Source organism: Musa acuminata, chromosome BXJ3-2 (genome assembly GCF_036884655.1).
Source record: "Musa acuminata AAA Group cultivar baxijiao chromosome BXJ3-2, Cavendish_Baxijiao_AAA, whole genome shotgun sequence".
NCBI classification, from domain to species: domain Eukaryota; kingdom Viridiplantae; phylum Streptophyta; class Magnoliopsida; order Zingiberales; family Musaceae; genus Musa; species Musa acuminata.
The window spans coordinates 29,043,717-29,061,338 of NC_088350.1; the positions used below are offsets into that span (position 1 = coordinate 29,043,717).

A 17,622-nucleotide genomic window follows, 5' to 3' on the forward strand; every position below is an offset into this window, starting at 1 on the left:
CTGAGGTTATCTCCTTTACATTGTGATTAGCAATTTTGTTTTGGATTCCTTTTGTGAGGTTATCTTCTCTAATGTCATCACAACTCATCAAATCACTGGTCTCTTCCCCTTTCTGAGAACAAATCACTGGTTATCTAGCGAGTGTTATCATCTTCATCTTAGAATCATTCATGACCAATGTAGATGCATACAGATAAATGTAAACTTTTCCTGTGCCCACATAAAGCTTCACGATGGTTTGGTGACAACATAGAAGACTGGGAAGATGAGGACAAAGCACCGGGTGCAAGATCTATAGTAGAATGGTCTACAGAGTTTGCATCCCAAAGACTTGTCCCTTTCTTTCCATGAGGTAAGGTTGATTTGATCATGGAAAAGGGCTACAAGTGTCCAAGAGAGTAGTTCCAGTATTGCATTTGAATAAAGCCTAAAACCTAGATTCATGGAAAACCCTCACCCTTAGGTTTTTATTGACTCGGTGATGGGCCAATCAAGTGGAGTTCTCTTCCTCTGAAGGTGGATATGGCCACTCAAAGCAGTAGTTTCTGAACTTTGACAATCTTGCTGTGAGAATTGTAGTGGTTGTCCAGTGGAGCCAACTCCATCCACAGTCACCAAGTAGAATGGCAACATGCCGAAGGTGATGCAACCTCGCCGCCAAAGGCCATCGGTTTGCAGACACAAAGCCACACAGCTCACAAACCATTTGCTTGAGCAACTTTTCTTGAAGTTGCTCGAATGAACTTTCGATCAGATTCAATGGTCTGTGCTGTCTATAAACTTCTTCGATGGGATCATTGTATGAGCTTTCAGTGATATATAAGTGACTGAATTCCTAATTCAGCATCTCCATCTCTTGCCAATGAACTTTCAGGATTCTTCTCCTTAGGTTGCACCGTCACCCTCCTTATTGTCGCTTTGCTTGTAGCTTGAAAATGAGAGCTCCCACCACCAACATAATGGCCAGCAGGAAGCCATGAATGATGAACATGGAATCGGAGGAAGAATGGAGCCAGTACAAAGGTGAATCTTGGCAGAGGACAGGGCTCGAGGTTTCTGCAAAGATCAGCTGCTGACAAGTTGGTGAACATTGCAGTTGGTCTGCACGCATCAGGCAAACCTAATCCACTTGGATCATGTTGAGAGATCTTGGTGGGAAACATCTGGACCTCAGGTTTGGACTCGACCATGTCCCACTCTGTAGTGCACTCAGCAGCATCCCCACATTTTGAGGACTGCTTGGCATTCACTTGGATCCGAGGAGAAATTGTTCATTCGATTAAAACCGAGTGAGTAAGATTGTGTACATCGACACTTGCTAAACTCGCATTCAAGCAAGCATTAGACTGTCTTATTTAGGTCATTAAACTGCTCCAACTCATTTATGATGATCTGCAGTGGGTCACAGTATAGTGGTTGGTTGGTGTAATCAAGCTCCTGTTTTGATCCCTGAAGTGGACAGCACGTTAGCAGCTGGAATCTGACATTTCTTTCATCGTATATGCCATCAAATAAACAATCAAGCTCGATAGATAGTTGCAGCAATCTTCTTCTCTCGATTCACTGTCTTGGAAGAACTATAATTAATCAGCTAATGCAATGTATCGGTCACTTCCAGGGGAAAGATTTTGAAGCACATCAATCACTGGAGTAAGGAGCATTCCATCCCTTTCGGCCATGTGATGACAGAATCCTCTCCCCAAGGATAGAACAGGATGCTTTCTTCTCATGGCACATCCATGAGATGAACTTGGGGACCTGTGACATAGTGGAGATCAAAAAGGAGAAGGATCCATCAGTCACAAAGGCCACAGGGTGTGTGGACCTCCAATCTCCTCACCCTCATCCTGCCATCATGTCCCTCACTCAGGTGAGGCATAAAAAATGGAGCCATAATTTCTCCCACTAGCTCTCATCCCCCTCCTCGTTCTGGAGGCTCAGCTCTGCTCTAAGCTCTGGGTCCCTTGCCATTTTCTTTTTGACAAAGGAGCTTTTGCGTGACCTCTTGGCCACAAACCAATGTTCAAGATTTCATTTTTAGGTAGTGTGATGGCATTGTCTAATCTCCAAAAGCAGCATATGAAGGTTGGGTGGATGCCTTGCTAAGCAGGTGTTGCTTTTTTAAGATGGTGGCTTCCATGTTCGATAAATGTCGGCCAAGTGTTCTTCCAGGAATCATCCTATCATTGGCAAATCAAACATTTATTCTCACGAGCTCACTTCTGAGACTAGTCGAACAGGTGACAACAATCATTCTTGCTCTGCAACCAAATTGGTGTGATTTGGTGCCAATACATGACACCAGATCACACGAATATAATATGTTCTACCAGAAGACGAAGCTGACATTACAAGTGGTCAGCCAGTGTGCAATGATGTTTGGCATCATACACACTCGGATAAATTACCTTCAAATCAAAGTAGAATGCAAGAGAGGCAGATGCCAAGTGACTCATTGGAGCATTTGGTCTGCATTTCATATTTCTTGGATATCACATCGAAGGGCAGAAGATTAGAACAAGAAAGTGTGTCAAAACTGTTGCACTCACTAAACCACCACATCTTTATCCTTGCCATTATCATTAAACAACTGTCAGGCTCACAACAAGGGATGGAATCAGCAACCATTGGAGATAAAGCCAAGTGATGATGGCTGCAGCTGGGAAACCTTTCCTTTTGTCTTCTTGGCCTCGAAGTGGATCAAAAAGAACAAGTCACAGCCAAGGACAAATGGTCGGTGATTGATTGAATCCACTGTCGTTTGTTGGTGTTTTGTGTCACATCTGTGGAAGAGCTGAGGTCAGTGGCCAAACCTATGCCATTAAGATCCTGCCAAGGCCAAGAGCTCAAACAGGCATTAGGTTCTCCAAAAGATTTTGTTTCCTTCTGTTGCTTGTGATCTTGGCTGTTCAACTTGGATTCACAAAGTGGCCTCTTTTCATATTTTTAACAATTCTTTAATCATCGTCAATGAACAAAACTTTGCCCAAGAAAAATGCAGCTGACTACTCTCTGATTTAGGATTGATAACTGGACTGCAAATGTAGGCCTACTGATTTCCTTTCAGACAAGTGGAATTTATGGTAAGATTTTGAAACAACCTAAGAAGAATCCCCTGCCTCATTCAATTCTTTCAGCAATCTTTTGCTGAAAGATTGGTTCTTGAGTAACTATGACATGTTCCTTCCTTCCTCGGTTGATGGATGCTGGAACCTGTCATTGAGTGAGACCTTGTTCACAAAAGATCTGTACCGAATTATCTTACAGATCACCATCCAACAAGGAGTCATCACCTGCCTTGCTCCATCATCCTTTTTTACTCTGTTGTAAAGAAATCAAGATGTGGTAGGTGGACTTTAAAGTGTTTCCTCCAAACTCAACCTAATATAGCACTTAAACATGATGAACATTCATGGTAAGAATCACTCTCACTGTGGTCCGAGAATTCATGAATCACTCAATGAGGTTTTCAGTTGTTCATCTTCCAATGCCCAAGTAGGGACTGGAAGATAAGGAAATTGAATGATGCTGACAAGTGAATGATAACATTTCCTTTGGAAATAATTATTAGCTTTTCATTTCTTGGTTCTCAGCCTTGACCAAATCTCATTATTCAGGCTGATGATGGTTGAAGTGCTGAGAGAAAATACAAGAGATCTTTGATTTCAAGCAAAGCAAGTGCCACTGCCAAGGTTAAAATGCAAGCCATTTCAAGGAACACAACATGTCACCCCTCACCACATGTGAGCATATATATCTACCTGGTCAACACCAGCAAAATGAGGGCTTCTCTTTGGAAAGTGTGGAGACCAACTTTGAGGGTCAGAAAGCCAATGACTCAACACATCTCAGAGGATGTGCTTCCCCTGTGGTCATGATGTCAGAAAGCAAATTGCCAAAACATGTGAGAGTGGGTGTGGAATCTGTAAGCATTTTGTCTGCTTGTTTGGTATTGCATGAGACTAGAACCAAATTAGTTGTAAGAAAAGCAAGAAGCAAACAGCAATGGTATGAAGGGAACTGAATGCAGAAGGACAGAATGAAACAATTGAGATTGATGACACATTTAGCTTCTAAAGAAAGGCACTTGCCTGAATGTAGTTCCACTGCCTTTGCTCATTGTTCAGACTCAAGTTTCATAAACTTGTGAAGGATATTGAGATCATTTTTCAGTCTAAAGAAAACCAAGGTTAAGATTCACATAAATATCTGATTTCTTACTCTCCTGATATCCAGCTTTTATATGATCAAGCATGGTGTCTGAGCTTCACTTTAAGAAAATGAGACCAAATCTCATGTAATGGCAACCCAACAGCACTGACAAAAGAAGACTAAATGAATGATCTTGTCTGTCACTTCCACTGGTGGAAGAAAAAAAGGAAAGCACAAGTTTTCAACCTTTTGTTGCAGATTAGATGTGTCATGAAAGGACTCAAGGAATAATAGATCTCCATATGTTCCACTTTACTAGGAAACCAATCATCCAAAGGAAAAAATCATATCATCATACATGCTACAGAGAAGCAATAGAATCTTGTTCATCCTTCTCTTGTATCAGAACACTCAAATACAAGCCTAGCTAATTAAAGGTAGGTACAAAAGGAATTACTGCAATGATGTGATTCATTTCTTGATAGATGTAAAAATATAGAAGAAGCCATGATTTCTCTCTCTTGCTGTCTCATATAAATATATTACAATGAAACTTCAAGAAATGGAGATCACATGGAGGAGATGAAGAAGAGAGAAGAGAGTACAAAGTACACAAGAATTGTGTAATAGGATCACATGAAGATGATCAAGATTGAGGCTTTCTGATATGAAAAATATAAGATTACTGTAAAAAAAACACAGAAAAGAAAAAGAAAACAAAAGAGGCAACCTTGACTTGAAACCCTCAAATATCAGTTGTGTCAACATATAAGTTCATACAGTTGAGTTGAATTGGCACACAACAACAAATGCAGAGAAACAAGTCTGGTAATCCTGAGCTTTTAATTGGGTGACATTCATGCAAATTTATTAGACTTCAATATTTTACCTTCATACACATATATAAGTGGACAGTGTATCAAGAGAAGATTCATATCCACAAGATCCTGTTCATGAATGTTTTATTGGATTAATGATGAAGAACTTATCCACATGAAAGATGCTCAACTAGGAATTGGCTTAACTAGAATATGTTCTAAATCCAAAATATTATATTAAAACCCCACCAACAAAATCAAATAATATATCTTGGATCTTCTAATTACTCTTGTTCATCTGTCACATCTGATCAAAATCACAATTATTATTTTTTCCCTTCCAAAATTACCCCTCAGTTACCTAAGTTTGTATCAGGATAAACATGGTGGACTGCAATTAGATATAATCAATAATTATAATTATAGTATAACTTGTCTTATATCACAGGATTTATATAGTCATGTTAATACTGCAAAAAAGAAAAAAAATATTTTATAATATTACATCTATTCTTCTTTATAAATATTTTTTAGGTTAATTAAATAGATGGTGTGTTTTTCCCCTCTCTTATTGAGTGCATTTCAAGTGAATTCTCTGCAATCAGGAAGGTTAGTTTGGTAATTGTATGATGATTCCGTCACCGTTAAGTCCGAGAACCGTCGGACCAGCTTTATCGGGAATATATATTATATTGCTAACGACAGAGTAACGCCGGCAGAGGCCTCGAAGAACTCCCCTCATCTGTTCATATATATAAATATAAATATAAATATAAATATATATGTATATATATATATATATATCCACATCCACGTCAAGGTTCGCATATGCGTTGCGCTTCTGCTCTGTTCTCTCCCCCATTTCTTCAATCTCTCGCCTAATCTCCGCCAAAAACCCTCCTTTTCTCCCACACTTGTTGATCCTTCGACCCCTGCGTCGATTTTGATACCAAGGCGCGGTTTTTCTCGTGGTCTTTGAGCTCCTTTTGGTGGAGATTTGGTGATCCGAAGGTGTTTTGGTGCCTGGACCTCGAGATTTGGCTTCCCGTGGCTGTGCTAAGTTGTGGGCTCTGCAGCGGTTGGATCGGCTGCAGGGATGGCGGTGACGATGATGCGGTGGCGGCCGTGGCCGCCGCTGGTGTCAAAGAAGTTTCAGGTGAGGCTGGTGGTTCGGAGGGTCGAAGGGGTCAGTGCTGGGGATGAGGCGGCGGAGGAGGTGCGGAGGAAGGTGGCTGCGGAGGTGAGGTGGAAGGGGCCGAAGGTGGCGCTGAGCTCGTTGAGGAGGACGGTAAAGAGGAACCGGACGAGGGAGGAGGAGGTGGGCGATGGGGGTGTGGTAGCGTGGAATGAGGAATTTGAGATGGTTTGTACCCTGACGGCGCATAGGAGAAACGCGTTCCATCCATGGGAGATCGTATTTGCCGTCTTCAATGTGAGTCCAAATCGGCCCTGATTCCCTTGTTGTTTTCTCATCTGAAATGCTGCTTGATTTGCTTGTTCTTTTCTCATCCTACTTTTGTTTTCTTGTGCCGAATCTTGGCGATTTGGTGTTTCATTAGGGCATTTACCAATACCAGGGTCCCAGTTTCGTTCTCGACAATCTTCATTATTGGGCTAATTCATTTAGACTATACTTGTCGAAATTGATGTCGAACGTTTCGAATTCTCTTCACGGTTTTCGTTTAGGCTGATCAAAAATGTGTTTTTGATATTTGTTTTAGGGGTTTTGTGGTGAAGTTTGTTTTCTTATCTCGAAATCTAGAAAGATACACCGATTCTTTGAACGCGAGTTAGAGGTTGGTCAAGTTGTATCTTCTCCTATGTATGCCTTTTGAATATCCCGTATCGGATGGCATCCTTCGCTGTGAATTAGTTATATTATTTGTAAATTCATTTTTGTTTTTAACCAGGATGTCATTTTCTGTCAAGTGTTTCACACACATAATTTTTTATTCTTCTTTTTTCTTTCTTTCAGTTTTTAGAAGATTTTTTCCTTCTTTCAGTACTCATCTTACTCCTTTTCCTTTCTTTCCATATTTTCATGAATGAAAGCGAGAAACATTTTGTATTGCTTTTATATTTATGAATTATTGATTGCTAAATATTGGTCTTTTTTTATAAATGTCTTTCTCAAATTTTAACGGTTGTTTGATTTCTAATGGTAATTTGGTTCTTTACATCTAAAGAGTTGCTTTGTCAAAAAAAAAGTCAACTTTCTTTAATTAACTTTTAACATCGCCTAATAGCTGCCTCTGACACTAACTTATTCTTCATAGTGTAACACCTCGATTACTTCCATATCGGAAGTGGATAAGATTAAAATTAACCTATAAGAGTCTAATGAGTATATTAATATCAACTTTAGCATAGATATTTTGACTAATGATTTAGGTCTAACAAAGTTGATGGGCCAATTAACCTATTAAGCTAAGGTCATAATATTTGGTATCAAAGCCGACCAGCTATGCTTCACATGCACCATGCTAAGATTTGATCTAAGTTATGTTGGGTCTTGACGAGAATGTTAAGCTCTTGAGTGAGAAAAATTATAATACCTCGATTAGTCTCATATTAGAAGTAGGGAAGATTAAGATTGATTTGTAATAGTCAACTTTAACTTAAGCATTTTGACCAGTGGTTTAGGTAAAATTAAGCTGATGAGCCAATTAACCTATCAGGCCCGGGTTGTGGCACATAGCTTCTGTTAGGAAGCTATGTACTGCTGTTAATGAGAAAGCCATTTCTAAAATGAAAAACATTGTTGTTTGGCATATATAAAATCATTGGCAATGATTCTTAACTTAATGATTTGTAAGATGTGCTGCTGTAGAGCAATGATATGCTTAATTGCTTAATAATTAATATTGAACATCATAATTTGAAGCTTTGCAATCTTCCATATATAACTTCAATCAAGTCACTTTGGAAAATAAATAAGTCAGCTTATGTCGAGATCTGCTCTGCGTCATTATTACCAATTTGGAAGGGACATGTTTAGTTATTTTACCTTTTGGCATATAGACCTGTTTTACTTGTCAAATTATTATGCGTTTTATTTTTCCATCTGTTTTGTGAAATTTTATGGTTTTCCTTTTTTTGTGAAAGTCTATTTGTTATAAATTTGATCAAATTAAGTATGGTGGAGCTAAACTGATTTCCATCTGATCTAGGGCTCAAACCATGGTGCCAAGAACAAGGAATCTGTTCTTGGAGTGGCTTCAGTGAACATAGCAGAATTCACATCTACTGCTGATCAGGAGATTGAGCTCTACCTTCCATTGTTGCTTCCTGGTGCCGTCGAGTCTCACTTGGCGCTTCATGTATGTTAAGACACCTTAGATTTTGATTTTCGAGTCTACTAGTTCTACTTTAATGTGGATAACTATGGTTTTAGGAAATGATGATGCTTTTGAATATCCCATTCAAGATTCATTTTCATGGAACATCTTCCTCCCCAAGCCCATTTTCAACTAACTTTTCTGCTCTGCCCTTTACTCTTCCCCTATGTTCTCTGTGTTCATCGCTGAACCTCGTTAGAAGAATTTTTACAAAATTCTAGAATGTGACATGTGAAGCTGTTTATTTTGCAGCTGGCTCTCAATATATTAGAACTGAGAACTTCACAAGATTCTTCTGATATGATACAGAGGTCACCGGCTGCACCCTCGTCACCCTTCTCTGGGGATGTTATTCCTCCTGAGAAAGATGAGCTTTCTGCTCTTAAAGCTGGATTAAGAAAGGTGAAAATCTTGACCGAGCTTGTGTCAACTCGTAAATCTAAAAAGACATGCCAAGATGATGCTGGTAGTGAGGGGAAGTGCTCTACTAAGAGTGATGATGCAGAATTCCCTTATCCGTGTGATACAGACTCCCCAGATGATGAACTTGATGAAGAAGTAGAAGAAAGCAAAGAGGATACCAATGTAAGAAAGTCATTCAGTTATGGTACATTAGCATCTGTTAACAATATTGGCTATGAGATGAGGGAAGATGGGGACCATGAGGATTGTATCTATTACAATCATCGAAGATCAGATGTAGGTTGTTCACATGCAGAGGATACAATTGCATCCGTTCCTGAATTTTCCCTGTCTAAGAGAAGTATCCTCCCATGGAAAAAGAGGAAGCTGAGTTTCAGATCTCCCAAGCCCAAAGGGGAGCCGTTGCTAAAGAAAGCATATGAAGAAGGAGGTGATGACATTGACTATGACCGGCGGCTGCTGAGTTCCTCTGATGAATCACTTTCTGCTGGCGTATGCTTCTCTTGCTTACTGCTTCTGCTAGTTTATTTTTTATAAAGCTATTTAGATTGATATATAGAATGCATTGTTATTATTTTTTTATTTTTGTATGGGTTGATGTTTCCAGCTATTGATAACTGAACAAGCCTTACAGGGTTAACCATATGATAATGTGCAGCCTTCCCTTTCCTGGTCCTGTTCTCGGTTTTTAGATTGTCTGACAGTCATAATTGGCTAGTAGGTTTCTCCTACATGCAGTAAAGATAATCAAATATTTACAGAATTTTGACCAAAAAATGTCTTTATACATGTTTTCTTTATGTTGATTATATAGCCTATTTGGGAAGGAATTTGAGAATGTTTGCATGATTTTCTTGCAGAGGCACAAAGGGTATGACGATAGTGCTATGTACCGATCATCACTATCTGATTTTGGTGATGACTACTTTGTCATAGGCAGTTGGGAATCAAAGGAACTAGTTAGCCGTGATGGGCAAATGAAGCTTGCCACTCAGGTTTTCTTTGCATCCATTGACCAGAGGAGCGAGCGAGCCGCTGGTGAAAGTGCATGCACGGCTCTTGTTGCTGTCATTGCTGACTGGTTTCATAGGAACAAAGACATGATGCCTATCAAGTCCCAGTTTGATAGCCTCATCCGAGAAGGCTCCCTCGAGTGGAGAAACCTTTGCGACAATCAGGCATATCGTGAATGTTTCCCTGACAAGCACTTTGACCTTGAGACAGTTCTTCAAGCCAAGATTCGACCACTTTCTGTTGTTCCAAGGAAATCTTTCATTGGATTCTTCCATCCTGAAGGCCCCGCCAGCAACAGTGGCTTCGATTTCTTACATGGAGCCATGTCGTTTGACAGCATCTGGGATGAGATTAGCCGAATTGGCTTAGACTGCCCAAGCGATGGACGCTGTCCTCAGCTATACATAGTAAGCTGGAATGACCACTTCTTTGTCCTCATGGTTGAACACCATGCTTGCTACATAATAGACACGCTTGGTGAGCGGCTGTACGAGGGGTGCCAGCAGGCTTACATCCTAAAGTTTGATGATAGCACGGCCATTCACAAGGTTTCTAGTGGGAGCAAGAATGTTGACAGTGAGGCCACAGCAGCAGGAAATGGTGTTGCTGGGAGTTTGGACCTGGAAAAAGGAAATGTTGTTGTGGAGGGGGATCTTGTGTGCAGGGGAAAGGAGGCATGCAAGGAGTACATCAAGAGCTTCCTTGCGGCAATTCCAATCAGGGAGCTCGAAGCCGACATCAAGAAAGGGCGGATATCTTCCGCTCCCTTGCATCGCCGCCTTCAGATCGAGTTCCATTACACAGAGTTGTCCAATGAGCTCGGTTTGGCTACTCTATCCTCATCAACAGAATCTGTTCCTGAGTTGGCATGGCCAGTCAAACCAGCAGGAGCAATTTCAACAGCACCTGCAGTTCTGGTTGTATAAGATCGATCTCCAATGTTAGGTAATTATGTGCTTATCTGAGTTGGATGGATGGCGGAAAATAGAGAAACATTAAATAGTGTGCTTCTCTCTTGACCTCAACTAACTATAGGGACTTTGTTGTGTCTGTTTGCATTGGTACATTGTGAAGTTTGTGTTGAATGCTTTGTTTCAACTTGTTGGTCTTCCTGTATATTAATGAAGTAAGCTAGTAGCCAATGCACACTAAGATTTTTACCATCATTTTTGAACTTGCATGGATTATCGTTGATGGTTCGGTGATCACCGATAGAATTTTATAGACAGAGAAATTATCGAATAATTTATTTATTTATTTATTTTTTCAATTTGAAGGTGTTAGCTTTGCTGATAAACATCATATTATTTCGGTTTATAATTTCGCATGCATGTGTAAGTATATAACCTAATTAACTTAGGTGTTTGTCTGTATATATGTAGTTATGTTTGTTTTATTGGTGTATTCACTCTATTGGAAGGGTGTGGAATTGTGAAGATTAATTTAGTACTAAAATCAAGATTATTGATGTCAATTAGATTTTTAATAATTACTAAATAATAGTAAAGAATAATTAAATTTAAATTTACAGGACAAGTAAGAAAAGTCACTTACATAGAAAAATATATGTGGAATTGTGAAGATTAATTTAGTACGAAAATCAAGATTATTGATGTCAATTAGATTTTTAATAATTACAAAATAATAGTAAAGAATAATTAAATTTAAATTTACAGGACAAGTAAGAAAAGTCACTTACATAGAAAAATATGTGTAAAAGAAATATTAAATTAATCCAACATTGCAAGCTCTTCTAACTCGTGTGGGAGTGGATAAGATTTGAACCGAGAGAACGCATATGCCGAGGCGATACCACCACGCCACGCGTCGCTGTCAACTTCCGCCCCGCTCACATCCTCAACCATAAACGATGTTTGATAAACGCCGTCAAACCTCGTCGACGCCACACGTGCCACTCCTAAGATTCACTTGTCTGCTCTATCCTCTCACCTCTCGCCAATCGCAGTGCGCCACGTTCCCCGAGCCCAACCCCCACAGCGGTGGCGCGCATCAAAATCTGCCCGTGCTGTGAATCCCCTGTCTGAAAACCATCTCAAGATTATATCTTTAATCTGATGGGTGACCAAGGAGCGCTACTGGGTCCCACCGAATCCGATCGACGGAAGCGATGACACAGAATGGTTGCGAACGGTACCACACAGGGAATCCGGAGTCGGTAATCTCGGACGCGAGAGCCCATGTTTCAATCCGACGCAGGATTCACTTCGAGTTCCGCCGTTTACCCGACGCCGTTTACGGTGTGGTGTTTCGCTTTTGCGGCCTCGAGACGGAGGAACTATTCTGCTCGTTTTCTTCGCTTGGTTTCGTGCTGATTCGTTGGCGCATCCGAGAGCGGGAAGTCGAGGCAGCGCGAAAAGGAGAGGGCGATGACGGCGGAGGAGGGCGGAGGGGCGAGCGCCGAGAAGGGGTCGCCGCCAGAGAAGGCGAGGGACGACGCGGAGGTCGTCTCCGTCGAGCTCCCGGCGCCCACCGGGTGGAAAAAGAAGGTCCGGTTCCAAGGAATCCCTTCGTGTTCGGTTCCCCCTGCCCTAATTTCTTGTCCTCTGGTTTCAGCTGCACTGGGGAGCTCACGTAATTGTTGTTGTTGTGTGTGTGTGTGTGTGTGTGTTCATGATTGTGTGGTGTGCATTCTAGGGTTTCCGTGCTTTCTGGAGCAGGTATGCGTTTGAATTAGGGTTTTGAAAGGGTATTTGGTATGAGCATGGTCAAATTGGTGGTCGTGGTTGCTTCCTTTTTGGTAATTCTTCTTGCTTTGCTTCGTGTCCCTGTTTTAGCTCGACCTAGGGTTTGGTACTCGTATATTTGCTGAGTGGTGGTTTATCTCTGGATATAGTGCTGTCCAAGTATGGATTTGATGGTCTTTATGCTTAGTCTGTATTTAGAATTATACTTGTTGAAGTAGGTGCTTAGTGGCATTCCTGCAAGGTGCGCTGTCAGAAACATGAATGGTTTTTAGTTTCTGGCTAAAGACGCGCCTTTTCCTGTCCAAGGACTAGCTTTTGCTAAATAGTTTGTTGCATGCCATTTTATCCCTGAAGATCTTTATCGTAGTGTTGCTCTGAGCTGCATGATAAAAGTGATGGCGGCATGCAACCTACTCTTCAAGGCATGCCTTAATTAGTACAGCATCTAATTGCTTTTAGATTAGAGCACAGGAGATGTGCTTACACAAGCTCTGCATTCGAGATGCCATGGAATCTGGGGAAGGACTCTTAACATGTTCACCATCAAACTAGAAATTTGGTAATTTCATAAATTCGAAACTTACATAGTGAATATGTGTCCATAAGACAATCTTTTTATTGTGTGGAATTGGGTGAAAGCTACTTAAGTAACGACGGCTTCACCGTTGGATACTTTTGTGACCACCAAAAAATCTAAGTAAAAGCACTGGCTTCCGGTTGATCCTGTACACAAATCACATGTCACTTGAGATTTAATAGAAGAGGAAGAGGGGAGAAGACATTTAAATTAAGTCCAGAAGATGCTTAGACGCAGAGTACTGATCTTAGCTTTGGATAAAAGTCATCTATGTAATGGCTGATTTAACTGAAAACTGACATATGAAGCTATTCAAACTCGTGGCAGCAACTACTGAAATGAAATCCATGGCTTGGTTATGTCTAACATACATCCTGCTGCATATTGATGAGAACTGAAATTATTTGGGTTTTTGTGATATGTTATCCTGAATTAATTGATATGGTAGTCAACCAATTTGTGTAGCAGGTTATTGGTCTTTGAGTCATTTTTGGTATGTTGCAGGAATTTCTGTCATTATATTTATCTTTAGTTGTTATTTGAAGGAAGTTAATGGCTCTGTTGTCATCCAAACAAGGGCTTTGAATTCTTGAAACACCTTGAAACTTTTTTCTTTCGGTACTTTGTCAACTAATTATGGTTTTTTTTTTCCCTTTTTGAGATTTGTTTTATTGCAACGCAGTGAAGAGCACATAATAGCTGACTCGTTGTTACGTTTCTATTTTTTCTGTGTTCTGCTTGTTGGCATTTTATGTGTGGTCCTCAAGAAAATAAGGGCAACCTAATGTACTAGGCTCCCTGCAAATGCGGGGTTTCAGGAAGGTCAATGTATGCAACCTTGTCCCTGCGAGCAAAAAATTGTTTTCTTCTTGACACGAACTTTGATCATCCAAGTTTCAAAGGATTGCGGTAATATAGCTTTCCCTTTGGATTGTGGTAACAAAGCTTGCCCTCTGGATTGTGGTGTTTTAAGTTAACTAAACTATGACAATTGCTTAACTGCTCTGGTTTCCTTTCTGGATTTTATATTAAAGTAGGACAAATTTACGGATCATCTCTTTCTTTGGCAATTTATCCAGTTAAGCTTCACTAATCATCTATCTTTGGCAGGTTTGGAATGGTAGATCAGTTCTTAGAGTGAAATGAAGCATTTATCCCCTTCTCTCTTATTCTTGTTATATTTTTTATTAATTTTGTCCATCATTTTTTCTTATCCTGTTTGTTGGCTGCAACTGATTTCTATCACAGTAATTGAAATCGGGTCAACATTAGCATTAAATATGATCAAGCTTGTTTTCTTTTTTGCTTTTTTATAAAGGCAAAATGCTCAGAGTAGATGATGATACGAAGCTTTTGGTTATATAATGTGAAGTTCAAGGTGATTGATGTCTTTAATTGTAGTTGATCAAGACATATGAAAGTGATTAGCCAACCTCCGAGTCATGTGATTACTTTCCAAAATTCACGGGTTTTACTTTTTGATAAAAATAGACATCATTTGATAATCCTAAGTGGATCTTTTTGCTAAAGTTATATGTTGATCAGGGTGGTTAAAAAAATTTTCATGTCTTCAGTGCTTCAGTTCACCAGTTGTGAACTATAATTTCTTGTTGATAACACCAATTATACAACCCAGACAAGGATGCATTGAGAGGCTAACTGAGGCCTTGTGCAGTTTTTTGGATCTAGTCGGACACTACCAGAAGTCTAAATAGTCCTCAATTATTTAATTAAGGAAAGTCTGGAACAGCTATCAATTGTTCCTTTTTCTACCGTTCTAAAGAGGAATGTGTTAAATTGTCTCCTTCCTGTGATGGTTTGTTCAACTGTTCTGTTGGAATTGCATGTCTACTTGATTGAAGAGCTGTTTTGGGTCTTTAGCCCTTTCATATGATCTATTCTTGCTTCTGTCAGCATTTCCTCTTTTGCATATCTCGATTCCCTTTGTTTTTAGTTTCACTCTACTTGTATATGATGATGTATTTGCCACTGCCAACTTGTAAGAACTCAGTTGATTAATTATATTCTAATATAGAATGTTTCTTTGTTTCTCATTCTGCACCAAATTGAGGATGTTATTTCCTTAATGAATGACATGGCCAACATATAGCTAAATGTAAAAAGTAATTGATTAACAATGTAGGAGAAAAGCAGACTAGTTTCTCTTTACTAATTAAACAATTTGTTGCTGCATTTCTTATGATAAAGATTGACGATTATCTGATGATTCTCCTGCTGGCAGACTTGTGATGAAGACAGAGGAAGATGAGCAATCAGAGCTTAGAAAGCATCGCTGTAATTTGTAAAAAAAAAAAAAAGGGACCATATAGAAAGGAATTGTGCCAAATAGCATTAAAGCCTTTGAATAGAACAAAACCAAATCTAAATGACAATCAAGTATTGCTTCAGATAGGATTTGTAACAGTGAAGTGGATTTATCAAAAATAATCATAGTCCTTGTTCTCACAAATAATCATGGATGTATTGGCATAAGGTAGTTAGTGCTTCATGTGTGTCATATTTGTTCCTTTTTTATAGAGTTGTTTCCATAAGAGACATGTGCTACTATTTACTGTGTTTTAATCACCTTTTTTTTTATTGATTTTGAGTGTTTCTAGCCTATTGAAACATGTGCCTGTGTGTTCTTTTTTATTGATTTTGATTGTTTGAGCATATTCAATAAACCAAAATTTGAGGCTCGCTTTTTTATTTAAGCACATAATGCTGTCATTTTATATTTTTTATTTAAATGTGGGAGCTAGATGCTTTAATCATTAATTTGCAAATTCCAGGCACATGTGACATTTCTATTGTGTGTTCATTAGGTGGATCAATATGTTAGTATAGACAAGCCAGCCCATATCCTGTACAGTGCTGGCTACCTTTACCTTTTGCCTTCATTTTTTATGATGAAAACCTTTTTTTATTAAAGTAAGCTCTGTTGCCTTTTGGGGTAACTTACTCCATCACTGCTTAAAAGTAACACTAATCTCTAGATACTCATTGGCCTTAAGAGACTTGAATGTTCTATATGTTCTTTTTTCTTATTTGAATCAGGTAATGACAAGTTCGAGTGATGTTTATTAACCATTTGTATCTATGATATTCTTCTATCATTTCTGATTGATAGCAAAGAGTTTGAACCACTCTGTATTTTTTTGGAACTTTTTCCTCTAATGATGTAAGACCAGCTGTGCAACAATTATATTTTCTGGACATTATTGTTTAAAAATTCTATTGCCTTAATACCTCTAGCCGATTTGCTTCTTAATTGTAGAAGTCATATATATAATCAACATGTCTGGACTATGGAATGCTTCCATTCATCTTGTTCTTTCTTTACGACACTGATGATATATATTTTTTTACATTGATAGTTCATGTTAAATGAGGATGGAAGTCCAAGAAGGAATGAGATCGTCTTCATATCACCAACTGGCGAGGAGATTAAGAGTAAACGACAATTACAGCAATACTTGAAGACTCACCCTGGAGGGCCCTCATCATCTGAATTTGACTGGGGAACTGGTACCTTCCTCCCTCCCTATGTTTTTAAAGTGCCTGTGGACGTATACAGTTATGTAGCGTGCACCCATAAGAATCTAGCATGAAAGAATCAGTTTGTGCTTCCTTCATTGCACGACTTGCATGCAGGTGACACCCCAAGACGTTCAGCAAGAATTAGGGAGAAAGCCAAGGCTGTGGAAACCCCAGAAGACGAAAAGCCAAAGAAGCGAGAAAGGAAATCAAGCTCAAAGAAAGGAGCAAAAGAAAAGAAAGATGGTGGAGATGCAGCGGATGGAACGTCAGAGATGAAGGAGGATGTCACTACAGAAGAAGCGAAAGTGCCTACTGATGTGGAAATGAAAGAAGCTGATGACGATGTGAATAAGGTGGAAGGCGAGAATGTTGCAGTGGGGCTTTCGGCTGATGAGGGTGTCACTGAAGAGGTTGCAGTGAACAAGGATCCTGCCATTGAAGTTATAAATGAAGATGCACCACAGCAAGATAATTCCCTCCTCAAAACCAATGGAAGTGTTGAAGAGAAAACTGACACTACTTTGGAGAACAATGGGGAAGCAGATGACAAACCAGCTGACAATGAGGTACCACCTCCATCTGACCACCACAAAGAGGCATCAGCTGCAAAGGAGAACCAGGATGGAGAGATTCTATCAGAGAAAAGCAGTCACAAGGAGGATGCTGGTGCCGTTGTCATGAAGGAAGTCCCTTCGGCGACAGATGGGCAACATCTGCCTAAGACCTCTCCTGTTAACTGTTGAAACTCACAAATGCTCGGATGTACCATTATGTCATTTAGTTGTAGGCCTTTGTATGAACTTGTAGTTGGTATAAGTGGGCGGTTGCAGACACTCGATCATGGCAACCGGAACTCACCATCCTGTGTAAACTACTAAGTGGTTTAGTCTTTTGTCATGCTTTGTATGTATCATTTGAACAGGTTCCAGTAGAATCTGTCAACAGAAGAACTAATTTGTGACTCATGAGTGTTCCTGTTGTTACACCAAGAAACTGAGGGCATCTGTGGTCTTGATGGAATGGTATCATCAGAATTCACAACATCAAGGAGAAGC

The 17,622-nt window shown here is 39.7% G+C and overlaps 2 protein-coding genes across 2 annotated transcripts; both read left to right on the forward strand.

Annotated features, from left to right (window-relative positions):
• The first annotated feature begins 5,806 nt into the window (after positions 1-5,806).
• Positions 5,807-10,911, forward strand: LOC135632152 (uncharacterized). The gene is made up of 4 exons (XM_065140623.1): positions 5,807-6,402; positions 8,141-8,290; positions 8,561-9,223; positions 9,592-10,911. The coding sequence occupies exons 1-4, from the start codon at positions 6,067-6,069 to the stop codon at positions 10,669-10,671; spliced, it is 2,229 nt and encodes a 742-aa protein (XP_064996695.1). The 5' UTR covers positions 5,807-6,066; the 3' UTR covers positions 10,672-10,911.
• Positions 10,912-11,993: 1,082 nt separating this feature from the next.
• LOC103975678 (methyl-CpG-binding domain-containing protein 11) lies at positions 11,994-17,532 on the forward strand. Its single transcript, XM_009390707.3, has 3 exons — positions 11,994-12,252; positions 16,405-16,555; positions 16,682-17,532. The coding sequence occupies exons 1-3, from the start codon at positions 12,133-12,135 to the stop codon at positions 17,308-17,310; spliced, it is 900 nt and encodes a 299-aa protein (XP_009388982.1). The 5' UTR covers positions 11,994-12,132; the 3' UTR covers positions 17,311-17,532.
• Positions 17,533-17,622: the final 90 nt, after the last annotated feature.

What these genes read in the sequence shown, in the direction of transcription:
- LOC103975678 (XM_009390707.3), top strand. Translation starts at nt 12,133, where the DNA reads ATGACGGCGGAGGAGGGCGGAGGGGCGAGCGCCGAGAAGGGGTCGCCG. An exon ending in CCACCGGGTGGAAAAAGAAG is followed by an intron (nt 12,253 to 16,404) that starts GTCCGGTTCCAA and finishes TTACATTGATAG; the next exon opens with TTCATGTTAAATGAGGATGG. An exon ending in TGAATTTGACTGGGGAACTG is followed by an intron (nt 16,556 to 16,681) that starts GTACCTTCCTCC and finishes ACTTGCATGCAG; the next exon opens with GTGACACCCCAAGACGTTCA.
- LOC135632152 (XM_065140623.1), top strand. Translation starts at nt 6,067, where the DNA reads ATGGCGGTGACGATGATGCGGTGGCGGCCGTGGCCGCCGCTGGTGTCA. An exon ending in TCGTATTTGCCGTCTTCAAT is followed by an intron (nt 6,403 to 8,140) that starts GTGAGTCCAAAT and finishes CATCTGATCTAG; the next exon opens with GGCTCAAACCATGGTGCCAA. An exon ending in AGTCTCACTTGGCGCTTCAT is followed by an intron (nt 8,291 to 8,560) that starts GTATGTTAAGAC and finishes TTTATTTTGCAG; the next exon opens with CTGGCTCTCAATATATTAGA.